The sequence below is a fragment of the Xiphophorus hellerii genome, chromosome 18, assembly GCF_003331165.1.
Source record: "Xiphophorus hellerii strain 12219 chromosome 18, Xiphophorus_hellerii-4.1, whole genome shotgun sequence".
Lineage (NCBI taxonomy): Eukaryota > Metazoa > Chordata > Actinopteri > Cyprinodontiformes > Poeciliidae > Xiphophorus > Xiphophorus hellerii.
Genome location: NC_045689.1, coordinates 9,548,629 through 9,574,932, shown reverse-complemented (window position 1 = coordinate 9,574,932; position 26,304 = coordinate 9,548,629). Strand labels below are relative to the sequence as shown.

Sequence of the window (26,304 nt, the reverse complement as noted above, 5' to 3'; positions counted from 1 at the left end):
AGCTGTTAGAGAAGGGTCTCCCCTCTATGCAGCAGACACTTTTACAAATCATCTACAGCCTCCTGAGTCACATGGACCTGAGTGGCATTCAAGCCAAACCCTTCAACATAGAGGTCCTCAAGACAATTGAAAAGTTTGTGCAGGTAAACAGCAGAAACACAGAGCCTATATACATTTTTAGGGCATGTGTATGCATGAAAAAAAACATGAATAATTTCCCTTCCCTTTCACAATTAAGATCTACTGTGTTTTGGTCCATCTCATAAAATTCCAACAGAACACAAAATGTGAACATGCTTGAGGAAAAAAAATACTTTTGCAAGGAGCTGTACATAGTGGAAAGACTGAGAGGATCTGTATTCCCTGTTCCTTCTGTAAGTGCTCGTAAAAATAGGAGGAAAAAAGCTGCCTGTGTGTCAGTGCAGTAAATTTGTAGACACACCCAGACTATAAACAGACTGTCTCTGGCCAGGCCTCTGTTTATTCTCATACTACATTTCATTCCCTCCAGCACCTCTGGTATAAAAATAGAACCACGTAAAAAACACCAAATAAGACCTTTGATAATATTTTTAAGTATGCTTTGCATAGGAATCATTGCATGCATGTGTGTGTTTTCTGTAGACGGCCCATTGGAGGGAAGCGCTGAACATCTTGAAGCTGGTAGTTTCCCGATCAGCCAGTTTAGTACAGCCTTCACTCCCACAAAGTGACTTCTCCTATGAAGACACCAGTCGCATGTGGGACCGCTCTTCCAAAGCCTTACCTGGGAAAACTCTGGATTTTCACTTTGATATCTCTGAGGTGAAGCACACGTTCTTTTCTTTTCTTTTCTTTTTTACCATATTTTGAAGCTCTCTCTCACCCTTTAAAAGGTTTACATGCTTCTGCCTTTGGCCTTGTAACCTCCGAACCTTCTTTTCCTGGGTTTGCTTTTTGTTTAGGTTGTTCGCTTTTGGAAAAGAAAATATTTTTTCTCCTTCTTATTGGTTATACTCAATATCGTCAAATTCCCTTGCGAGTCATTAAAATTGTAAATACAGTTAGCCAAGTGTTGTTAGTGATGTGTGTGTGGGAACAGAACAGAGAGCTATTTATGTTAGTTTATGAATGGCAGGAAATGATGTCACATCTTTTGCTGTTTTTTTCCTCTGTTTTGTGATACACTGAGTTGTACTGGCTCTCCACACTCGAGGTATATCAGACCTGTAATTGAGAATTCTCAGAATACCTGTGTTTTTACACAAAAAACGAAATAAAAACAATCAAATATTGTTATTTACTTTATTTTATCTGGAATCCCTTAGAGGACCAGGCAAAGTGGGTGTTTCCATGGAGCCCAAGTCATGGACTGTTAAAGTCTAGGACGTCTTTTTCCCATTTATGCTTTTCCAGACTGAATATCAATTGTTTCTGCACCTTTTTGTTTGCTTTTAGACACCAGTAATCGGACGGCGTTACGACGATCTGAAGCGTTCCCCGGGTCACGATGTGAGGAGCATGGCCACAGCTGTGACCCGCAGCACTTCCTCCACCTCCTCTGGGTCCAACTCCAACAACGTCCTGGTTCCAGTCAGCTGGAAGAGGCCTCAGTCTTCACAGGTAAGAAAGTCAACCTATTTCACTGGAAGATTGCTCTAAAAATGTGGTGATGCATTTTAGATCAATTCACGGACCTTTTTAATACATATCTACAATGTGAAAAAATGATCTAAATTTGAATGTTGATAGCATTCTCCTTCTGCAGAAAAGAACACGAGAAAAGCTGGTGCATGTATTGTCACTTTGTGGACAAGAAGTGGGGCTCACTAAAAATCCTTCGGTAATTTTCAGTGATAAAATTTTAATCACTTTTGAAAAGACTTTTTTCTAATGCATGTAAAAATGACTAAAGCCTTTCTTTGTAGGTTATCTTCTCTAGTTGTGGAGAACTGGACCTGATAGAGCACCAGCCCAGCCTGGTGTCCTCTGATGAGGGAACCCGCGAGCTCGAGAACATGGACGACACCACCTCCGAGCAGCAGTTCAGAGTTTTCAAAGACTTTGACTTCCTGGATGTTGAGCTTGAAGATGGAGAGGTGAGTCACAGTCATGTTAGCTTTGTTTAAAAACTTTTAGAAGAGGCATAAAGATGCCAATCCCACCCCCACTCTCTGATGTTTGTAATGAGGATTCTGTTTTTTGTCTTATTTGTGCTATCTAGGAGCTGCAGGTAAGTTTTCTCTTGTTGCAGTTTTGCTTGTCGTGCCATAAATAATAAAAAAGGTTTTCTGGTGTGGGTAGTTTAGCGCCTACACTGGTGGCAGAAATACTGAATATTTATGCATGTTTTTCAATTTACAGAACACATTATGCCCACTTAAGCAAGCACTGGACACACTGTATCTGAATCTGATGAAAGAAATAACTTTCCTTCATTTTTGTTCTAAAAACATTCTGTCTATGAATGTTGTTCAGGAAAAATACAAAAAAATAGTTTGATTTTGAAACAAGCCTGTTGCCTGTAATAAGTGGAATAGGTTATTAAAAGATACAAATCACCTGAGGTTATCATCCAAGGTGGTTGAAGTCTCCCATTTGATCAATTTATTTGGAAAATTGTTGGATTTAGGAAGATCTGTGAAGTCACGTTGTCTTAAAAAATCACTCTGTTAGTATTTTTACAGTGTTATCTCCTCAAGTGTTTAGCTGCAGCTTCAGTAAACTTCATTCAAAAATTTGATAGCCTCATAACACAGTTTGACCCCCAGCTTGTGGTTTTGCACAATGCTTGCATGTATGTTGTTGGGTTAATTCATGTTAAAACAAACCAAGAGCTTCCACCTGCATCTTGATATTTTTCAATGCAAGATGCTTTATTGTTGCAGGGTGAGACTGTGGACAACTTTAACTGGGGAGTGCGTCGCCACTCTATGGACAGCTTGGACCAAAGTGACCTGCAGCCTCTGGAGGAGAGTCAGCTGTTTAGCAGCATGCCCAGCCTCAGTAAGATTACCCATGAAGACTCGGATGAATCATCTGAGGACGATTCGCTTGCGGCCAGCCAGATTCTCTCCCACTCTCAGATCGTAAGTTTATGTGATAATGTAACACTAATTTCAAATCTTAATGAAGCAAAGACTTTTAAACCGTTTCTTTTAATGATTTTTTTTTGTTTTGAAAACAGAAATCTCACATTTAAAAAAAAAATCTTTGAAATCTCTGTTCAATTCAGACCATTAGGATTTCTCTCTGTAGACTGTAATTGACATTATTTGTAATTGACATACTTTGAAAAGTGTTTATAATGCTTTTTTGGTACCTCTTATTTATATTATTGTATGTCTAGTAGCAGCTTCAAAACTATTAAAATTTAAAGATATGCTGGTTGTGCAATATAAAATTATCTTCATGTGATGCCAGGCAAAGTACTGGAGTAACTGGAGTTTTCTCAGGCTGTGTAAAGTAAAAGAGTGCTGGCAGTATGTTTATGTAGGGTTCTATTCAAACATTGGCAATGCAATCAAGAGGGTGGAATATTATCTGGTTTTATTTCACTTTACTGTCTCTGTCTCATTTCAGACTGTCAGCCTTTCTCCGACACCAGAGATCAGCAGCACGGACACCTCCTCTGCCGCTTTTGACACAACCTCGGCAAATTCAACCCCTCTGGGCACCAAAAATCCCAGTTTCGAGGTCCAACTCTCAGAGGACTCGAAGCAGCGGGTGAATAAGGGCTTCAGAGTGTCTGAGATCCTCGGAAACACTAACTCCTACCGCAGTTCCATTCTGGAATTCTTTACTAATTTTGCTAAATAGTGGCTCTACTGTGGAATTGTTTTGTGTAATTTTCTTCAGCTTAAAATATGCTTTGGGTTTGGTCTCTGTTACATAAGTTTGCATGTGTGTGGGGTTTTTTCTGTCTTTTCCTGTCTTCAAAGAAGAGCATGGGCTGATTTAAATTAATCAAAGACATGCATGCATAACAATATTGAACTAAAATCTACAACAGGACAATATGCTATTCTTTGGGCAGTGGGCTAGTTTGTGCTTTTATTTATTCATGCCAGAAATTGGTTGAGAGTCTAAAGGGTTAAAAAGAACATAAATAATCTTTCTTTTGCCTGTGTCTGTTTGAGGTAATGTGTATACCTGCTGCTTCTGTGGGGGTGGCTCTGAGGGACAACTAAAAACTCTTGGCATGTGAACAGTCAGGAAAGGTTTACACATTGCTTCTTTGAAAAAACATGAGTGCAAGGCCATAATCATGGCTCTGTTTAAATATTTAATAATTTATTCATCAATTGGCACGATTTATGCATACAAAATTCACAAGATTAAAGAAAACATCAAAAGGAGAGACCATAGGGTCCAGATGAAAGGTTAGTGAATTATTTTTAAATAGGATATAATCTGTTTATTAATGAAGTATAACAAAGGGAATAATAAATAAATGTATGCATGCATTTCGATATTAATTTACACTTTGAATTTAGTTACCATCAAGGTTAGCTAAGAAGATGTCCCTCTTTTGTTTTCCAATATGAGGTGTCACAAGAGGATGAAGACGGTAATGTCCACGAGGACGATCTGTCTCTTTCTATCAACGAACTGCCTTCTGAATATCAATGTGGGGACAGTTTGAGTATGGATGTGGCATATCATGACTACAAGGAAGAGCTGGACCTACACTGCAGCTTACCGAGGTACCCAATCACACCTTCAGTCAACCATAAATATTCAGTTTGTCAGTAAGATTAATTCAGTTTGCCTCATTTTTGTATTTAGTCTTCCTGAAGAGGAGAAAGATGACATGCTGGAGTCCCGCTCTTCACCGCCGCCGTCGCCCTTCTTCTCTGCCATTCTTGCTGCTTTCCAGCCAACAGTGTGTGACGATGCAGAGGAGGCCTGGCGAAGTCACCTCAACCAGCTCGTCTCAGACTCAGATGGTTCCTGTGCTGTCTATACATTTCAAGTGTTTTCATCACTGTTTCAGGTATGATCATCTCACCATAGGGATCGCTTTTATCTTCATTTTGTATTCAAACAGTTTGGAATTAAGGGCAAAACTGTGCCACTATGTGCCCATGTTTATGGTACGGATAAGGAGCTATACTAGGTGGAAGTTTAAAAAAAAAATTTAAAATTAAGACGAACTGTTAAAAACAATGCAGCACAAATGGACATGTGAAGGCAAAATAAGAAATATATTCTGAAGTGTTTTGGTTTATGAGATTGTAGCTTTATTAGACTATTTTAAGTTGTATTAATTTTCAGAAACTGATCAGTCCTTTTGTCTCAAAATCAGCCTGAACGGTAAAATCTTGACCTTCCCAGTGAATGGTCTTCGTCATAAAAAAGAAACACCTGAATATTTCTGTCTGTTTCTCAGAATAATAATAATAATAATAATAATAATAATAATAATAATAATAATAATAATAATAATAAATAAATCAAAATGGAGTCTAAATTGTGTCCAGATTAAGGTTAATAAATTAACAGGATGATCAACTGTTAAAAAAAATAAGTGTCCATGTTTAGAATAGAGGTCAATCTAAAGATATTTTGTATACCAAATTTCCCAAGATCTGTTTACCAGATGTTGCATATTTCACTCATAAATTAGAATTTTTTTAATTTTTTGTGAAGAAATTGAATATCTATGATTTTTACAGTCAATGTGTTTTTAATGGTTTCCAGAGTATTCAAGCTAAATTTTGTTCCTTGACGTGTGATGCTGTGAGTTACCTTGGTGATGGCTTGAGGGGATTAGGATCAAAGTTTCTCAGATCTTCTGAGATCCTGGCATCTTGCTCCGAGTGCCCAACTCTGTTTATTGATGCTGACACAGTAAGTAGCTCAAAACGCTTTTTTCAACAATGTACATCTGTTAGATGATTGAAGCAAAAAAATAATAATAAAGAATAATGTCTTTTCTACAGATAATGTCCTATGGATTTCTGGAAAAAATGAAATTCAGCGTCCTAGAGCTTCAAGAGTATCTTGATACTTACAACAACAGAAAAGAGGCAACTCTCACTGTAAGGAGATAAATCATATTTAACAAAATTCATCTGACCAGTTTCTTGTTATTATGCTGTTTGAATCTCAACCACCTTGTCTTTGTTGCTTACAGTGGCTGGACAGCTGTAAGACCACCTTTCCCAGGACTGCTGGGGTTGCAGTGACATGCCAACCAGTGGAGCATGAAGAAAAAGTAAAGCATTTTTATTTCAAGACACTGTCACCATATTAAAAAATATAACATTTACACAGATTTCCATTGCCTCAAGCCCTTAGCTTTTGTTCACGCAGAAAAGTTGATTTTTGTCCAGAGATAACTGAGAAAACTTGGATTCTGTTCATCTGCTCTTTCATACTGTACTTTCTGCATTGCGGTTACTGTGTGCTACTGTAGCTCTGTGAGTGTTACCTCTTTATGTCACTCAGTTTGTTTCAGCCTCAAATCAGTGCATGCCACATTCCTTTTCTGTCACGTGTATTGTGATAACTGTCAGCTCTGCTCTGCATGTTTCAGCAAGCAATCCTTTAATCTTCCATTAATCCATCTGTAAACAATTAAAATCAGAATGTTTCACTTTTTAATGCTTAACTTTCCAAAGCATTTCTTGTAATATGAAAATGTTAATTTGTTTGGCTTGTTTCATTTTGTCTAATAACACCCTCCTTTTTTCATTCTTATTAAACACATACAGTACCTGCAAAAGTCATCATACACCTTGAACTGTTTGTCCTGTTACAAACACAAATATCTATGTATTTTATTTGTATTTTTGATTTGATAGGTCAACACAAAGTAGTTTATGCAGTAATCGAGAACTGAAGGGAAAATTGTACAATGTTTTTAAACCTTTTTGAAAGGTCTTAAAACTTGCTTGAATTTCTAATCATTCCCATTAGGTCAATACTTTGTAGATAGACTTTTAGCTGGAGTTAAAGCTGCAGGTCCTTCAGTGTATTTCTCTAGCAGTGTTACACTTGCATAGAATGATGTTACTTTCATTCTTCTATGCAAAGTAATTCAAATCTATTCAGATTTTCATTTGGATTTAGGTCTAGACTTTAACTGGACAGTTCTAATTAATGAATGCGCCACCACAATCCATAGGAAGGGTATCTTCAGGGTGAGGTGCTGTGCTGAAATAAGCAAATCAGTGAAAATTTAGACTTAAATGTGTTTCTATTTGTCAAAGGCAGATTAAAACCTTGTCCTTTCTCTTCACAACGATGTGCTACTTTATGCTGGTTTAGCACATAAAATTCCAATAAAATGCATGGAAATTTGTGATTGTAACATGACAAAATGCAAAACAATTCAAAGAATTATTTCGCAAAACACTATTGAATCACAATTCTTCATTTTTCTGAGCATGTTAAACTGTTCAGATAGTTTTTGTTCAGTTTCTAATACAAATCTTAATTGCATGGCCTTGGTTTTCTCTTTTCTTATCTTCTTTTCTGCCTTGTAACATGCTTGCTTGGTAGCAAATGGAATCTCTGGCTGTAAGTTTGTAGTGGCTTCTTTTGTTTCTCTGTTTACTTAAAGCTAACATCCTATTTATTTTCATATCAACTTCATCACAATTATTATCTTTTAAAGTTGTCATTCAAGATCTACTGTAAGTTTGTGTTTGATCCAAAACCATTTTCCTTCCAGCAACTGGAGCTCTGCCAAAGACTCTACAAACTCCACTTTCAGTTGTTGCTGCTTTTTCAGTCTTATTGTAAGCTGATTGAGCAGGTCCATGCAATAAGCTCGATTCCACAGGTAGGTCTGTTTCCCTTTTATTGTCTTTTACGTTCAAATGCACATTAACATCTAACTTATGTAAAATTATTATTAACCCCTCCCAATTTTTAGCTTACAAATATGTCTAGAGAGCTAAATGAATTGAAGAGCAACCTGAAAACAGCAGCAGCCTCAGTGTCAAATGAGAAGATTTCTACTTTTGACACTTCCTGCTCTGAGACCATCCTGAGCTCCTCTGAAGCTGCTGTGCAGGCCATCCTTGAAGGCTTGAAGAATAATGAGTTTTCAAAAGCAATTCTCTATATTCGTGAATGCAGGTGTGATAAGTAAAACATTCTTTTTGATATTCATTCAGGGAATATGTTGTGTTATTTTACCCTAATTGCAAAGGTATCTGGATGTTTGTTTGCAGAACAACGTGGCCTAATGACATCTTTGGCAGCCACTCTGAGGATGAGATCCAAACATTACTGAACATCTACTTCAGACACCAAACTTTGGGTCAGACGGGAACATTTGCTCTGGTGGGCTCAAAGCAGGATCTGACAGAAATTTCTCTAAAGCTGATGGAACTCAACTGTGACACTCGGGACATGATCCGACGGGCCCAGGGCTACAAAACCATTACAGCTTTTCTCCCAGACTCCAGGGTTTCAGGCTCAACTCTCTGATGGCGGTTTGGTAGCGCTCCAAACCTTACTACCTTGCTTGAGGCAGCTGCTCTTGTATCAGATTTTCACTAGAACTTAGCTCTTTTGCTTAGAATGACCCAAACTTTTGATCCTTCTCTGTCTCTGAGAATCAAAATTCTTGAAGTCAGGTCATTAGACATACAGCAACATTTTTCAGTTATTCAGTTAGCAGTTGTATCAAAATTATCATTTTCTTGCACAAATAAAAGAATGTCACTAGACATATATATGCTGCTTAGATGAATAACTGCTCTATTTAGCAAACAACATACCAAAGTGAAGTTTTTTTTATTTTAATTGTCAAGGGAAAATGTGCAATCCTTTACTGAAGTGGAAGACCTTTTATGTCTGTTGAAAGAATGTATTGGAAAACACTGTCAGAAGAGGGCAAAGGGATGAGTTGTTTTATTGTGTTGAGTCCTTTGTGTGTGTTTGAGTGTGTTTAAATGTATTGATTGTGCACGAGTACGTGAATTAAATTATGACGACCATCACAGATGGAATTATCGATTCCGATTTGTATGAGTGGTTCATGTTAAAGTACTCTGATATGGTGCAGATCTACTGTAATGTCAAACCTGCAGCTAGCAGGTGGTTTATCTGTTACTAAAAATATCTTACTGTACCTTTAACTGAGTAGCTTTTTGCAAATTATGTTCATTATTTATATTTCAAGCAAAAGAAAAAATATATTATCATCTAGATTTATAGAAAAATATGTTTTGTTTTCTTTGTTATTCCTGCCAAGCTTGCATAATGTATTCACTTTAAAACAAATACTATGAAAATATATATGTAGAAATTATTTTGACTGATGATGAATTGTAAATAGAGAAATGAGAGCTTTGCTCATTAGATTGTATTTTTATGAAGGTAAACTCTACGTTGCACGCAAAATGGGTATTTACATATTTATAAAGCTTCCACAATTGCTGTTATAATTTGTGGCCTTGTAAATACTTCTGTCTTGGCAGCATATTATTTTGTTGTGTTCTCTGATCTTAATAAAACTTACATTTGTTAACAAAATGTTTTTCTTGTCATTTTTTGAAGAAAAGCATTGCACATTTTGGACTCCACAGATTGTTTTGTGCCTGACCAGGAAGCATGCTATGAAAGTACCCAAAAAAGTAAGAAAACTAAACAAAAGGTGGAGAGTGGGAAGTATCAAGAAGAAAAAGACCTTGAGAAATGCATCATCCTTTAATTGGTTCATTAAATGGTTTCAAAACTTCCAGGGAATTAACTAGTTGGTCATGAATTATTACTTTATATGTGCCAATATTTTTAGGAGTTTTCAGAGATGCACTCATCAGAACTCTGACTCACTTCAGTTTCCAATTTCTGTAAAGCTTTGACCTGATTTGATACTGACTGATTCTGAAAAGTGTAAGAAATAATAAAAAACATTCAAAAAAATATTTTTATTAGCATATCTGTAGTGAGTGTAAATAATTATTTACAACCAGAGAAGAACAATTGCTGTATTTTGTGAAAGATGCAAAGAAGATGCACAGAGCCACTTGACGAATCCCTGTTCTAGAGTAGTATTTAGATTGTATTTAACAGACTCCTGTGTCAGCTCTGAAATCTTTCAAAACTTTCAATCAACATTTTTATTTGTAGTTTAATGTATATTTTGGATATTGATAGTAATAATAATACGTTTTATTTATAATGCCTTCTGCATCTCAAGGGGCGTTTTGTACCAATATCTTAAATGATGCCCTCCACAATTAAAAAAAGCATAAGAAGCTTAAAAACGGAATATTTTCTATTATATTTTACTTTTTCGTTTTGGTGTTTTTGTCCAAATTAAAATCATAAATGGACAGCTTAATTCCGGTCTCTTATTCTGAAGTCGACTTGACTTCCGGAATGAGGCGCGCGAGTTTTGGGTTTTGCTGCGAGACCCAACAGCTAGCAAACAAGCTGACTGTTAGTGTTGTATTGTTCATCCCTAAGTTTGGTGGGCTATTGTCAACACTTACTTTGAAGTTTCCCCTCAACATGAGCCTAAACACTCTCGTACTTCGGAATGAAACGTGTAAGTTTAACTCCAACTCAATTTTTATGGCATAGTTTCATTTTAAATGGTTAGCATTAACAGCTTGTATGGGAAACATGTTTAAGATTCGTAGCAAGGTAAGGCAGTTTTTACTGCCAGACTCTATATATGACTCTACTGGTTTGTCTTAAATATCGTAACTATCAATCTTCAAGTTATTTTAGTTATAATCGACTACGTTCTTTCTGAAAAGCCTTTGAACCCTTTGATACGTATTCCTCCAGTAAGCCGTAAAAATTGTGCCCCAATATTTTTTCCGCATTTTAAATCTGGGTAACATTGCATTCTTTCCTTCCTAGGTGGTGTGTATAACTAACTCTAGGTGTTGTTCGATTGCTGTGGAATGGATTCATGCATACAAAACATGTACGACGCATTTAAAGATGAAATCTGGAAAGGTGAGATTTGTCAACTGCTTAATTTTTGAGCATATTTTGTTTTACCTGTGTTCGTGTTCAAATAGAGGTGCATCTTCATAAATAATTGATCAGTCTGTGGCTCTGGTGATAGGTTCAGGAATCCCAGGTCACTTTAGTAGTGGACTTCATTTCATGTGCATTGTTGGGCCTGGCTTGTTACATTCTTTTCTTTACAGTTGACCAAATTTAGTTTCATTGTAATCCATAATACTCAAAATCAACAGAATTGAATGCTACTATCACAATATGCAATATTTAACTTTTTAGTTATTATGCCAAAATAAATGCATTTTTTTTTATATGTGACTATTCTGAGAGACATTGGCAGGCAGCAATGTAAGCTCTAAAATATTCTACTTCATCGTTGTGCCAAGAATACTTCATTGTAAATTCTAGTAGCGCAATCACCCCAGTTTGCTTTTTATGAGATTCCAAAAAGTTATACAGTACAGACCAAATGTTTGGACACACCTTTTAATTCAATGAGTTTCCTTTATTTTCATGACTATTGACATTGTAGATTCACACTGAAGGCATCAAAACTATGAATAACACATGTGGAAATATGCACTAAACAAAAAAGTGTAAAACAACTGAAAATACCCCTTATATTCTAGTTTCTTCAAAGTAGCAACCTTTTGCTGTGATTACTGCTTTGCACACACTCTGCATTTTCTTGATGAGCTTCAAGAGGTAGTCACCTGAAATGGTTTTCACTTCATAGGTGTGCCCTGTCAGGTTAATAAGTGGGATTTCTTGCCTTATAAATAGTCATGAAAATAAAGAAAACCCATTGAATTAGAAAGGTGTGTCCAAACTTTTGGTCTGTACTGTATATTGAGACAAAAGGAATGCATTTTTGTTTTGGCCTGTGTTTTATCGTTCAGAGCTGGGACCTTTGGACCCAAACTGGTTTGAGGTACTGACAGCCCAAGCTTCTTTGAATGAAGGAAATGTTGCCGATAACGATGAGTTGTGCGCCAACCAAGAGGGATATTTCAAGGTTCCTCTGGAGAAGACGGCAATAGAAAGCCAGCTGTTTTCAACCCCTAAAGTTTTCAGACACTGTCAAATTGTGTCACCAGACACTGAGGATGATTCGTCGTTCACAGCTGCACAGGGTATAAACAATTAAATAATTAAGACTATTCATCTTAGCTTAAATTTTTATGAAGTTAAACACCTAAAAACTACATGTCCCTTTCATTCTTTCTAGAAAAGGAAATGTTACCATGGATGCCAAGGCAAAGTCCCTGTTTGTTTCAGCCGCCAAAACTGTGGTGAGTAAAATTTAAGATTTATTCCCTTATGCTGTTAATAACTGGGTTTTCTTATTCTCGTTATTATAAAACAGAACTTGACTTTGTATCTGTTTTGTTTATTTTAGTGTCTCTAATTTAAAATGTGAAGGTGTTCAGCCTCAGAGTGAGGCGAGTTTTGGTAAGCTGAAAATCTATTTAATCTTCATATTTATGGTTTGTATAAAAAAAGGAATTAGGTAAATGCCTACATTTATTATTTCAGATATTCTGCATTCCCCAGAGAAATCCCCTGTAAGTATAGTTGACCTGAAGCTGATTTTCTTTTTTTTAACATTAGTGTTATTCTAATCAAATGTAATAAATAGAAGCAAAAAAAAAATGTCTGCCTTAATTTTATCCTCTGAACGAAACAGGCCAGCTATGCCAACCACATTTCTGAAAGTCTCGGCGCACAGATCAATCCTGACATTTCTTGGACCAGTTCTTTTAATACACCACGAGCTTTGCCATCTACTCTAATTTTATGTGAGTTGCTGAAACAATTGGCAAGTATTATTCTTAAATTATGAATAATTTACCATTTTGTGGATCTTTTTTCTGTTTCAGCTAAAACTGATGAGAGTCCCTGTCCAGAGAGTGTTACTGCAGACAGAAAAGTTGTTGTGAGTACTCTGCTTAGTTCAGTTACTTGGTATTACTACTACAATGAGTAGACTGATTAACTGATCAGTTATTGTAAATCGTAATAGCTAACATTTAAAAAGTGTATAATTCAGTCAGACTTTAGACATTGGTTTGAATTTGGGCAAAGTTACATGATTGACGGACATGTTACACTTGTGATTTGTGAAACCCTGCTTCTACTTGCTGACTTTGGGGTAACAAAACGCGAACATTAATAATTCTGGCAGCTAAAAACTATTATTTATATACCATTTTTAAAAATCTATTTATAGTTCTGTAGGTCTTTGAAAGTTACAAAGCTCTTAGACTTTGTAACATGAGTAAATTTAAGAAGGTGAAAAACTCACATCTCATAGATCTTAAAATACATCACACCAAAGTATTTATAAAGCAACAGACAAAAATCCAAAATTTACGTTATTGCCTTGTTTCATTAGCAAACTTAGACCAGCTCTAAATATTTTGTCTTTTAATGTCAACTCAGTTTCCCAGTTTTCCCTAATGTTTAGGCTACTGCAGTGACATACTTTGTACTATAAACATCAATTAGATGTTTATACAGACAGTTTCATTCATATTTGAAGTAAATTGATTAAAAAAATATTAAATGGACCTTGGAATTTACCTGATATATTGCGTAATCACTTTGCACTAGTTTGAACCAATAATTCTTCAAAGCAGTTTGGTTTTTCTGTGTAGCACCACAGGTCCACCCTGATATTAATTTATTTACACATTCTGAGCTTTAGTATGAGCTTTGAGGGCCAAAAGTGTAAAATCTTGTTTCCCACAACACAAGAAGATTTGACAAAAACAGATGGCTGTTATGTTAACAATACTATATTGGCTTGATATGTTGTATTACATATAAATTTGTGTTTTTTCCTTTCAAGTTTGTACGGAAGCTTTTCCCTTCACTTTCGAATTCCTCCCTTAAGACATCAAGAACTTCCCTAGGTAATTACTTTTTTCCCACCGTCTACCCATAAGTAATACATTATTTTAGTCATTTTAGATAAGTATGGATTGCATAGGGTCTGTTATATTTGTTGTTGCACGGGAGCGTACTCATCATAATACTAAATATTGTATGTTTGTGTCACAATAAATAGGTCCAGTTTTCCCTGTGACTGATACCTGCTCCGAGTCTCCATTGAACCAGAGTGAAAGTCATCAACAACAGAAAGTTCCAGATGCTCTGGAAGGAGACGTTTGTAGCGCAGATGCACCTAAAAGTTTCTTTTCTAATAGTAGTTCTGCTCTGAGAAAAGTGAAACCTGACAGAGTTAAACGTAAGCAAATAATTCAAACAAATGTAGATGTCTGCAGCCATGAAGATACCTCAAAATCAGACAATGCTGCATCCAGTGAAGAGGATCTGGAATCTGGGGGTTTGCCTTCAACCACACTGGTGAAAACTGGAGATACGGCAATCAGCCAGTGGTCTCCTCTAAGTCTATCTGAAATCTCATCTTCTGCTGTGGGAAGCAATATGACACTGCCAGGGTACACTGACTCTGTGCAACCAACCAGGCCAACATTGAAAATTACTGACTCTGGATTTACTCAAAAAAAGAGAAAGTTTGTTTACACTATCACAACCACAAAATCGCAAGCTTGTGGCCAAGACTTCCAGACAACAGATCCCTCACTAAAGATTTCAGAGTCTGGTAAGACATTTATTTTCCAAGTTTTATGTAAGAATATGAAGGTTTCTGCATATGGACTGATCATCTTGCCTCTTTTTCACCCCCATTTTGTGCCTTTTCAAGTTTGATTTATTGTTGTCCCCAACATTTTCAGGAACAAAACAGAGCCATCTGCCACATAAATGTTTTCTAATGAGCATGCATTATTTCATTCTTGTGTTGCTTTGACAACTGACAGCTTTAAATAATTTGTTATATTCTTATTAGTCTTCTGCAAGAAAATGTGACTATTTGGCTAAAATATAGATAAAATTGTGTCTAATGACGTTGAACTAAAAAATGTGCATAATCATTTACTATAATTCTAGAGTTAACAAGTGGGTGCAATTACAATGTATTCCTATTGCGTTGATGTTATCTTTCTCTGATTTAAAAAAAAAAATTGTTTAATGCTCTTAAAAAACTAAAACAAAAGAATTCTATATTAAGCCAAAGATTAATAAAATATTTGTACATGGGTACAAAATGGAAAGAGAAAGAGACAAGATGGTTGTGTGTCTATACTAAATTAAGGAACAAATAGTTAAGGAACAAATAGTTGAAGAGGCAAATATACTGAGCCATTTTAGAAATGTGACCAAAAAATTTCACTCTGTACTATAATTAATTGGTCTTTGTTTTCTTTTGTATGCTTTCATTTAGAACAAGAAAATGGCAAGCCATTTGTGAACACCCCGGATAAAGAAGAGTGTCAGAGGACTAAAAATCAAAGAAATATTGTAGAGGAAACCATAAATTGCTCTCTTGGAACAAAACTCCAGGATATTGACATGTCACAACTTTGTCGAGATTTTGCACAGGACTTCAGCCAAATGACAGACTTAAAAACTGGGGAGAACACGCAAAGGAACTTCTCTCCTGCGGCGTGTCTGTCTGCTATGAAACAAACAAAACAGAACGGAAAGCCAGCTAACTTTCCCAATGATTACAGTTGTATCAGTAAAAACAGATGCATCCCTACCAGTAATCAACCATTCTCAATCAGTGAAGTCACTATGATTGACAGCGGATTCCAATCAGGTGTAGCAGACGTCACCCATATGACTTCCTCGTCATTTGGTCTTCCGCTCTTAGAGAATGTTGGCCAAAACCAACCAAAGCAGAGTTTCAAAACTGGTATGCATAATTTTCCCTCAACTAATGGAAGTGGAAAGCCAAAATTTGATGTTGAAGTGCCTGTGCAGAGGTCTGGCACAGGGCAGGCTCCGGACCATGCAATGGAAATTGAGTTGCACATAGCGAGCATATCAACAGAGGAATTATGGGACAGAGAAGAAACTGTTGGTGAAAGTAAAAGCAGCCAGCCACAAAAAACTCCTGTTTCTCTTCTGCCTGCTGACGCATCAGGATTCAAAACCGCCTCAAATAAAGGCATCCACATATCACTTGCTAACCTGGAAAAAGCAAAGCGTTTATTTGAAGCGACTGAAGATAAAAAGTCTTCTCTTGACAACAGCACCAAATCCTATCATGGCATTATTTATAAAAGTAATTCAATTTGTGAAAAAACAACAGATACATCATCTGACTCAAGCCTGCCCTCCTGTGCCGGAAAGTCATTTGGAAATGTCAGTTCCCAATTAACAGCCTCAGAAAAAGCCGACGTGACGGAACTTTGCACTCTCTTGGAAGAGGCAGACAGCCAATTTGAGTTTACACAGTTCAAATCTACAAAAAAGCTACCAAATCATCAAGATAATCACAATCCTCCACAAAAAGAAGACAAGGATCTTGACCCTGCTCTTCTTGCAGATATAGACTTTGACGACAGCTTTAGTTCTGAAGGTGGAAAGCACTCCACAGTCATGATGAATGACAAAGTGGCCTCAGTTTTAGAAAACAGGACACATGGAGAAACAGCAAAAGCCATAAATCGGTGCACAGGAATGTCAGATTTGCTGAAAACGGAAACTCATTTAAATTCTTTGTCAGGAACCATTTCTGAAGAGAGGGAATTTCTAAAGTTAGATGAACCAAATATTCTTCCTCGGGCTGAGGATACTGAAACTAGATATCTGGAGAACAACAAGGCTTTGATCCATAGTGAGGCATTTAGGACAGCAGGTGGAAATGTTTTGCATGTCTCTAAAAAGTGTCTGAACAAAGCCAAGGCTTTGTTTGCAGATTTGGAGAGAAATTTGACAGATCAGAAACTTTCTGATAAGCAGAACGGGAAAAATGCTGCCATAACAGAACAGAAATGTAACAGGGATTCTGACACGTTCAGAAAGGACTCAGAAAGAAAGAAGGAAAACTGGGATGTCGGAAGCAAAATTGAGAATTGCTTTTCCAAATTAGAAGGGGTTGTCTGTTCAAATAAAAATGTTGGAAACAGGAACGACACCAAAAGTGTGAAAAAAAATGAAATTGACACAATAATCTGTGAAAATGGATTCAGAAAGGCCAGTGGGAAAGGAATCTCCATTTCAGCTAACTACATGCAAGAGGCAGATGCATTTTTCAAAGACTGCCATGTAATGGAGCACAAAGAAGGTAAGAAAAGCTTTTCAAACTTCAAAAGCCCTCAGGTCAGCATTTCTAAGAAGAGTGTCACTGGATGCACTGAACTTGAAAATGTAAATACAGCCGTGGTCTCACATCACACAAAAGAACGACGTCTGAATGAAGTGGAAAGAAATAGCAAGTTTACAGCAGCTTTGAAAAATGAAGACGGAAAATCTTTTCTGACTTCAAAGCCGTTCGCTATGCTTCACCCATCAAAGAGCACGGATTTGTCTGCTTTTGAAGAGCTGTGCACAGGTGATGGGTTTTGTACAGCTGCTGGGAAGAACATTAGTGTGTCTGCTGCTGCTATGAAGAAGGATGAATCTCTTTTGAATCAGATTCACGCACCCGAGGAGATAAACAAAGAAACTAATGAAAAAGAAAAGGCTTCAAAAACAAAATGCCTTGGTGATGAGCTATCGAACCTAGATGATGGTGGTTTCCAAGTTGTTAATGGAAAGAAATTCGCAATTTCATCAGCACCTTTAAAGAAACCAACTCTGCTAAGAGAATCTGATAAGTCAGAGGATGCAATTTGTATTTCCTCTCAGCAATCCAGTCCCAAGACACCAGTTATCCCAGTTACTAATCTCTGGAGTGGTGGTTTTTCTGCAGCCAGTGGCAAACCTGTTGTCTTGTCATCTGTGGCCTTGGAGAAGACTCAGACACTGGTCAGTGATATCAGTTTGAACATGGATAAGGTGGCAGAATCTGCTCCAGTTAAAAAGGATAAGAAACATCAAACAGAACCAGAAAAAATATGCTCTGGTTTCACAACTGCAGGAGGAGCAAACGATCAAATGTCACAGGAAAAATTTGATGATTTGATTTTAGCCAAAGCAGTGCAAGAGGAAGATGCTCTCTCCACCGACAGTGTTCTGGAAAGCAACAATGTAATGTTGGAGAGTGTGGGGAGCAAGAAGGAAGATGAAAAACCTCATGCAGATCAAAGATTTAGAACACACACACCTGTAGAGGCTGTGAAAGGATGCTTCAAGGATGCAGATAAACAAGAGAAACACAAAGAGAACCTTTTACCACAAGCAAGCTGTGGATTTAAGACAGCCAGTGGGAAAAAAGTTGAAGTTTCATTTGAAGCTCTGAAGAAAGCAGAAAACTTGTTAGGTGACTGTGTAGGAGTCATGGATAGAGTGAATGCAGCACTGCCAGAATCCAAGGCTATTGATCTTCCAGTCAGAAATGATGGATTTCAATCTGCCAGCGGTAAACCTGTAGCACTTTCATCAGAGGCCCTTCAAAAGGCAAAATCTCTCTTCAGTGACATCGGTTTCAGAGCAGAGGACCCAGATACTTCACAGATGAGGAAAAGTGGCAAGAATCAAGACGGTAGCAACAATACAGAGAAAATGTCTTGTGGTTTCACAACTGCAAGAGGGGAAAAAGTTGATGTGTTGCAGAAAAATCTTCAGAAGGCAAAAGCACTTTTCAAAGAACTTGATGATCAGGTTTTAAGCAAAGCGGCACAGGAGGAAGATGCTTTCTTTGCAGGATGTGATATGGACATTAATAAGGAAATGTTGGAAAATGACTTAAAAGGTAAAGTACATATGCAGAGAAGCAGAAAGGCAAGTCTTGCAAAATGTTATACAGATGATGAGATGAGGGTAAGCATTTCTATCCCTGAGTGCTCCAGCAATGCAAACAAACAAGTGGAACAAAGAGAAAACATTTTACCGCAAGCAAGGCGTGGATTTCAAACAGCCAGTGGGAAAAGAGTCGATGTTTCTTCTGAAGCCCTAAAGAAAGCAGAAACCCTGTTTAGCGAGTTTGAAGGAATTCAGGATAAAACAAATGCAATGTCATCACAGTCCCAGTCTTCTGCTCTTTCGCTCAGAAACTGTGGGTTTCATTCTGCCAGCGGTAAACCAATGGCACCTTCCACTGAGGCTGTTCAAAAGGCAAAATCCCTCTTTGGTGACATCACTTCCAGTACGGAGGACTCGGATTTTTCACAGACAGTAAAAGCAGATGGGAAACAAGACAGTCGAAGCAAAACTCAGAAAATATGTTGTGGCTTTACAACCGCAAAGGGAGAAAAAGTTGATGTGTCGCAGAAAAATCTTCAAAGGGCAAAATTCCTCTTCAAAGAAGTTGATGATTTAGCTTTAACAAAAGCAATGCAAGATACAGATCCTTTTTTTAACCAAGAGGAAGGTTGGACTATGGACAGTAACAGTGAAAAATCATCAGAACAAACTAATATGGCACCCGTTAATGAAAGTGGCAGCATAAAGGGAAACATGTCTGAACTCAGAACAAATACCGGTAGTATTTGTGAAGAGCCCGAAAGCAGTTCCATCAAAGCAAAACAGAATGAAGGTGGATTTCAGACGGCAAGTGGGAAAACGGTTGCTGTTTCAGCTGAGGCTCTGTCGAGAGCAAAACTTCTGCTGAGTGAAAACAAAGCAGATGAGGAGAGCACTTGTGTTTGTGCTGCAAGTGGTAAACCATTTTCACATGAGGCCTTACAGAAAGCAAAGACTTACTTTAGCAGTGGAGTGGAGTCATTACCTTCAGCAGCAGACAGCCGAAGTGATGACCACATAGAAGAAAAGTCACACTTGTCAATTTGCAATTTAAATACTAAAAGCTGCAACCAGAGATCTGACATTATACAAACGAATAAATCTTCAGACCCAAAATTTCAGTTGCTAAACCTCACTGGCTGTACAGAAACACAGCAAAAGTTTCTTGCCCAAGAAGCTTTAGATTGCACAAAAGCCTTACTAGAAGATGAAGTTCTAGTTGGTCAAAGTCTGTTGACGACTTCAGAAGATTTGCAACTGCTAGATGACCAACATTTAAACAAAAAATCAGCTGAAGAGGACAAAGGGAGGAAAAGGAGAAGGGCTGAAGATCTCATTGGTAAGTATTACACCTTAAATGGTTCAATAAATAAATACTGTTATTAAATATAAATTCTCATTTGTAGTTTATTAAATTTGACGACTTTTGGTAAAATCTTTTGAAGTGTTGCCCTGTTGTGTAAAATCTAAGATGGTTTTCTTAACTATTTCAATGTAGCTCAGCCACCTTCTAAACGAAGGTTACTGGAAGAATTTGACAGAACCGCTGAAAATTCACGAGGTTCAGGACTCCACCCAGTGAAAAGTGGCCCAAATGGTAAAACACTCGTACTTGTGTTGCTTGTCTAAAACTGAATATATTCTAAATTTTAAATTACATTTTTCCTGTTTCATCAAGGGATAATGGACAGGGGTGTTTTCATGTGCGGCGCCTTTCTTCATCCAAACATTACAAAGCCAAACAGGTAAGTTATTTGAGTTGCTGGAAATTGTGTTTTCCAACAGAATGATAGATTTTACCATCCTCTTGTGATGTATTGTTCTTTTACAGGGATGCAAAAAGCTTTGTGCACACAAGATTACAAAGGACAATCCAAATGCCGCATTCTGACCAAGGAGATGGTCGATCTGCAGCCTGCAGGATGCCGACATTTGTCCCACCATTTTTCAAAAACTCAAAGAGAGATGCACTCAATAAACCAGAGGCCAGAGACCGCAAAAAAGTGCCTGCGTTTGTTCCACCGTTCAAAAAACAAAGGGTTGTCCATGAAGAAAGTTCCCCTAAACAACAGGAGGACAATAAGCAGCATCACTCTTTATGTTTGGAGACCAACAGCAAAACAGATGCACCACTTACTAAAACAACCCAAAATTGTGAAGAAGTTGTCACTTTAGTCAACACTCCAAACACTAAGATGATTAATCAAAGTGTTCCTCTAAAGGTGGGATCTGTCAGCTCTACTGAAATGCTACATGTGGATGACAAGCTTTCCAGAAGCCAAGGTAGAGTGATATTTTTAATGTAAATCTACTTTAAAGGCTCTGGATTTCCTGTATATTGGTAGAATAATAAAATCTATTAACAGACAGGACTGAGAACATTGGACTGGCCCGGGACATGCAGGACATGAGGATTAGGAAAAAGAAGCGGCAGACCATTCGACCGCTGCCTGGGAGCTTATTTCTGACAAAAACCTCAGGGGTGGCGAGAATCCCATTAAAAGCTGCAGTCAATGGAAATATTCCTTCAAGATACTCGGCCCAAGAGGCAAGGCCACAACGCTGACATCTTCTTCTTCTTCTTTAACTCATGTTGTTTCCAGGAAGCAGCACTTCATTTATATGTTGTTCTGTTTCAGCTGTATGAGTGTGGAGTCCATAAGTATGTTCCAGAGATCACCGGAGAGAACGCCGAATCATTCCGCTTCAATTTGCTGCAGTTCGTCAAACAAGAAATGTTAGCCGATGGAGGTGGTGTTCAACTCGCTGACGGAGGCTGGTTGATCCCCAGTGACGACTGGACAGCAGGAAAAGAAGAATTCTATAGGTATTAATAATTGTCACATTGAGGTGCAGCCTCCTATCTTTGGCCACTTCTTGCTTAATATGGTGAACTGTTTTCCACAGAGCATTATGTGACACTTCTGGAGTGGATCCCAAGCTGATCAGTGAGCAGTGGGTGTACAATCACTACAGGTGGATTGTGTGGAAGCAGGCCTCCATGGAGAAATCATTTCCAGAAACAATGGGCAGCCTTTGCCTCACCCCAGAGCAGGTTCTCCTCCAGCTTAAGTACAGGTACATGTGGGTTACTGAAGTTACACACGTTTACAGCTGCAGAAATAATGTTCTGATTATTTAATCATAATTACTTTAGCAATGAGCTAAACACTACTTTGTTAAACATTAGTTTGCCAATTAATATAAAGATTCCTTGTTAAAATGTGAAAATAAAGCATCACAAATATAAACTTTCCTTTGGAAAGAGTAATACTCTTAGTCTTACTTTCTGTAATTCAGTTTTTTGCTAAAAATTAATCTAAAATGTATCTGATTGTTTATTAAATTTTTTACTTAATAGTCAAAATTTCAGAAAATGCTTGTTTGAGTACACAAAGATGATTTTGATGCCTTTAGATATTTTGTTTTGATCTTGCAAAAATATAATTAAAAAAGCAAAAATGTTTGCATAAAATAAATATTTGAATGTCTAAAATAAATAAGTGGTTTTCATAAGTTTTTCTTATTTAAATTATTTAAAGATATACTTTTATCTTTGGTTTGAGACTTCACAATATTTTGCAGCTATTGAGTGTTTTTGAGCAGCTGACAGAACTTGGAGATATAATGCATTTTTCTGTAAAGCAGTGCAGCTATTACACTGCTTTTTGTGGTCTATAGAGTCTATAATAACAGGACTTTTAAAATGTGCCTTTATTTCTTAAACTGGGTCTGCTTTAAATGACTGATAAATAATAGAAACTCCTGTTCCATTTGGACTTTTTACTCACAAACTTTTGCCTTTATTTAAAATTATTGTGCAATTCGAAATATTTATAATATATGTTCATTCAGATGCTAAAAAAATTATGAAATTGCTTCGTATCATAGGTCAGCTTCATTTTTGTTCTGGAATTTAGTTAGAAAATCAATCTGAGTCTAGTGAAGCATGGAATTGTGAACTGAAACTCGTACAAGGACCTTGCATAATAAAGTTTGAAAAATAAACATTGAGAAATCTGATAAATAATTTTCTTTTATTTCTAGATATGACGTAGAGGTGGACCACAGCCGCAGACCAGCTTTGAGGAAGATCATGGAAAGAGATGATACGCCGGCCAAAACTCTTATTCTCTGTGTCTGTGAGATCATCTCTAAAGGTCAGCTCCTACATGCACAGATCTGCAGTGACACCAAGATGTCACAAAGTGCTAAAACCAAGATGGAAACTCCAGTTGCGGTCGTGCGGCTTACAGATGGCTGGTATGCCATCAAAGCTCAGCTGGATGAACCATTGACTGCAATGCTTCACAAAGGTCGGCTTGCTGTTGGTGGCAAATTGATAATCCATGGAGCACAACTGATGGGACCACAAGATGGTTGCTCCCCTTTGGAGGCACCGGATTCTTTAATGTTGAAGGTACTTAAATAACCCAGAGTAGAGTCTTTATTATGTTGTCCACACTGAAATAGATAACATGTCGTTTTTATTTAGATATGGTCCAATAGCACTAGGCGTGCACGGTGGGATGCTAAGCTGGGATTCCACACAGATCCACGACCATTTCTGCTTCCAGTCTCCTGCTTGTATAGTAATGGAGGACCAATAGGATGTGTTGACATCTACATACTGAGAAGCTATCCCATGCAGGTGTGTAGAGAAAAACCTATTTGTATTTTTTCACTCATATTTGTGGATGCTCCATAACTATTTGTCCTGCTGACTGTATGGTGTTTTTTTTCTTCTTTTTTCTTTTCAGTGGATGGAGAGGAAATCAGATGGAGGTGTTGTGTTTAGGTCCGCTCGGGCAGAAGAGAAGGAGGCGAGACGATTCAACAGCCACAAACAGAAAGCAGTAGAGTTGCTGTTTGCCAAGGTTCAAGCTGAATTTGAAAAAGAAGAAGAAGGTAGATGCTCTAAATTCCACTTGTAATAGGACATTTAAATGTGGAGATGCTTTAACATGTTGTCACGTTCAGGGAGTATCAAATGTCAGCGCAGAAGGCAAATGGTTGGCAAGCAGGATATTGGGAACTTGCAGGAAGGAGAAGACTTGTATGAAGCACTTGGAGATGACCCTGCTTACTTGGAGGTAACATGTAATTATCTTCAAATTTTTAAGTATGCTTCCCTTGTGACCATTTCTAACAAACTTGCCTATATTTGTGTCTTAGGCTCATTTAAGTGAACAACAGCTGGAGAGTCTTCAGGCCTACAGGCGCTCACTGATGGAGAAGAAGCAGGCTGAGCTGCAGGACAGATATTGGCGTGCTCTGGATGCAGAGGACAATGAAATGAGCTGTCCAAAAAGAGACGTGACACCTGTATGGAGACTTTGCATCGCTGACTCAAGGATTCAGTCCAGCTGCGGTCTGTCTTGTTGTGGTGTTTTCTATTTTATCTCTGTCATTTTAACTTATTCATCCTTGTGTGTAAATGTGCTTTTTTTCTTCTTTCTTGCATCTTGTAGTTTATCAGTTAAACCTTTGGCGGCCTTCTTCAGATCTCCAGTCTTTGCTGAAGGAAGGTCGTCGATTCAAAGTGTATAACCTTGTTGCCTCTGATGGAAAGAAACCTAGCAACGTTGAAACTGTTCAGCTGACTGGGACGAAGAAGACACAGTTCCAGGAACTTCAGGTTTTGTATTACACAAAAGACCATCTTTAACTTATAACTGATAAAGGAAATATTTTCAATGACTTGACTAAATTTTTCACTCAGGTGTCACAAGAATGGGTGTCCTCGCATTTTCGGCAAAGAATCTCCACAGATTTTGTAAATCTTCAGAATGAGGAATTCAAGCCTCTGTGTGGAGAAGTTGATCTCACAGGATTAGTCATCAGTGTTGTAGATCAACAGGGTAAACACTTGTGTGTGTCTTTTTTTCTTCTTTTGCTCTTAGTTATATTGTTGACTATATGTTGATCTGCATATTCATACACAGGTTCCTCGCCTGCATTTTATTTGGTTGATGGGAAAAAGAATTTTGTGAAAGTGCGCTGCTTCAGCAGCTTGTCTCAGGCCGGCCTTGAAGACATAGTGAAACCACGTGTTCTTTTGGCACTGAGTAACCTGCAGCTCAGAGGCCAGTCTATACACCCCACTCCGGTTCTGTATGCTGGGGATCTGACTGTCTTCTCTACGAACCCCAAGGAGATTCATCTACAGGAATCCCTTGACCAACTCAGAAACGTGGTACAGGTAGAGTGCTGGAAACTGAAAGTCTCCTCTGAGGCTGATGTGCTTTACAAACTGTTTTCTGTTTCTGTATACTTTCTTACATCCAAATCACACATAACATATATTAATCTTTCTCTGTTTTATTTTCATCACATTGGTCAAAGTACCAAGTTGCTTTAATGTCACTGTTTGCGTTGTTTTAGGTTCAGGACAACTTCTTTTTGACTGCTGAGGAAAAGCTTGCCCATTCAATCAAGTCTGATGGATCCTGCTCTTCATCCTTGCAACCTGAAATGCCAGTCGCTGCAAGAAGACAAGACTCAAAGACAAACGTGAGTTGATATCGTGCCTTGCAAAAGTTTCCATCCTCCTCAATTGCTCTACTATATATTATGTTACAACCATAAACATCTTAGTATTGTCTGGGATATGATGTGTTAGATCAACACAAATTAGTACATAACTGTAAAGTGGAGAAATGGGTGGAGTGCTTACCTATGGTTGTTGGTTGACAAATCCATCTGAGCAGAAGTAGTCTGCAGCTTCTTCACAGTTAATCAAGGGTCTCATGGCCAGGTCTTCACATCCTATCTATGTTTTATACTGAGAAAAATTTACACTTAGGTGGACTCTTGTTTTCTAGTTAGATGACTAACAAATATATTAGTTATACGTAATTAATAATGTCAAGGTAAATGGGAGTGAATACTTGTCTCAGCTTGGCTTTTCACAATTTCATTTGTAAAAATGTTTTAAATTAATTATTTTTGCTTTAATGTCACAATTTTGCTTTGTTATGCTGGTCTGACTCATTAAATACATAGAAATGTGTGTTTGTATCTTCAGAAAATGTAACTAGATGAAGGGGTAGGAATACCTTTACAATGCTCTGTACATTTGTTCTAACCACTTGATGCCTAATGAGAGCTGAAAACATCTTTTCATGCAGGTGGCCTTTCTGAAACCAATCAAAAGCCTTGGATCATTTACACCTGTCAGCAGTAACCTTCCTGCTGCAACATCTTCAACAGAAAAAGACCCCAAAAGCTTGAAAAGAAAAAGAGCTTTGGATTATCTTTGTCGCATCCCGTCTCCACCACCCATCTTCCCCCTGGCCTCAGTGGTGTCTCCTTGTGTAAAAAAAACATTCAACCCACCTCGAAGGTCTGGGCCTCCTAGCACCTTAAAGCCTGTACAGACTGCTACAATAAAAGCGACTGATTCTCTGGTGGAGGATGAATGGGTGAACGATGAGGAACTGGCTATGATTGATACTCAGGCGTTGCATGTTGGCAATTTATTTTAGTTTTTATATATATATTAAAACTGTACAAAGAAATAAATGTGAAAACTTAAAGTTGCTTAAAATCCTGTGGTTGTATTTGTCATGTCCTTGAACATATTAAAGTAGTGAAATTGCTCTTCACATTAAAAGTCATTGCTTCTGCACTTGTCTCTTTAATTGACTCTTGCTTGAACTATAA

At 37.6% G+C, this 26,304-nt stretch overlaps 2 protein-coding genes across 15 annotated transcripts in view; both read left to right on the top strand.

The window, feature by feature from the left end:
• frya (furry homolog a (Drosophila)) overlaps positions 1-9,474 on the top strand; it is a 51,662-nt gene extending 42,188 nt beyond the window's left edge. For 7 of the 13 annotated variants that reach the window (XM_032545209.1, XM_032545206.1, XM_032545205.1 and 4 more), the window contains exons 47-63: positions 3-143; positions 625-804; positions 1,438-1,602; positions 1,748-1,822; positions 1,908-2,078; positions 2,204-2,212; positions 2,868-3,068; positions 3,562-3,705; positions 4,528-4,685; positions 4,768-4,975; positions 5,683-5,832; positions 5,925-6,023; positions 6,119-6,199; positions 7,489-7,506; positions 7,661-7,771; positions 7,865-8,070; positions 8,166-9,474. In XM_032545209.1, the coding sequence (XP_032401100.1) occupies positions 3-143; positions 625-804; positions 1,438-1,602; positions 1,748-1,822; positions 1,908-2,078; positions 2,204-2,212; positions 2,868-3,068; positions 3,562-3,705; positions 4,528-4,685; positions 4,768-4,975; positions 5,683-5,832; positions 5,925-6,023; positions 6,119-6,199; positions 7,489-7,506; positions 7,661-7,771; positions 7,865-8,070; positions 8,166-8,424 (2,376 nt within the window). In that variant the 3' untranslated portion in view covers positions 8,425-9,474. Of the gene's footprint in view, positions 1-2; positions 144-624; positions 805-1,437; positions 1,603-1,747; positions 1,823-1,907; positions 2,079-2,203; positions 2,213-2,867; positions 3,069-3,561; positions 3,706-4,527; positions 4,686-4,767; positions 4,976-5,682; positions 5,833-5,924; positions 6,024-6,118; positions 6,200-6,400; positions 6,405-7,488; positions 7,507-7,660; positions 7,772-7,864; positions 8,071-8,165 lie in introns of those variants that run through there. The other 6 variants (XM_032545207.1, XM_032545214.1, XM_032545215.1 and 3 more) reach the window with 5 other exon arrangements.
• Positions 9,475-10,309: 835 nt separating this feature from the next.
• On the top strand, positions 10,310-26,269 carry brca2 (BRCA2 DNA repair associated). 2 transcript variants are annotated; one of them, XM_032590878.1, is made up of 27 exons: positions 10,310-10,492; positions 10,813-10,911; positions 11,820-12,053; positions 12,149-12,212; positions 12,320-12,372; positions 12,457-12,485; positions 12,608-12,719; positions 12,801-12,856; positions 13,772-13,835; positions 13,991-14,548; positions 15,230-19,978; positions 20,138-20,236; positions 20,318-20,384; positions 20,471-20,922; positions 21,006-21,187; positions 21,279-21,466; positions 21,547-21,717; positions 22,687-23,059; positions 23,135-23,290; positions 23,400-23,547; positions 23,620-23,732; positions 23,815-24,010; positions 24,111-24,277; positions 24,362-24,500; positions 24,585-24,841; positions 25,024-25,152; positions 25,770-26,269. In XM_032590878.1, the coding sequence occupies exons 2-27, from the start codon at positions 10,857-10,859 to the stop codon at positions 26,124-26,126; spliced, it is 9,168 nt and encodes a 3,055-aa protein (XP_032446769.1). In that variant the 5' UTR covers positions 10,310-10,492; positions 10,813-10,856; the 3' UTR covers positions 26,127-26,269. The 2 variants fall into 2 exon arrangements, with proteins under 2 accessions (XP_032446769.1, XP_032446768.1); XM_032590877.1 differs by having other exon boundaries at positions 24,108-24,277.
• The last annotated feature ends 35 nt before the right edge of the window (positions 26,270-26,304 follow it).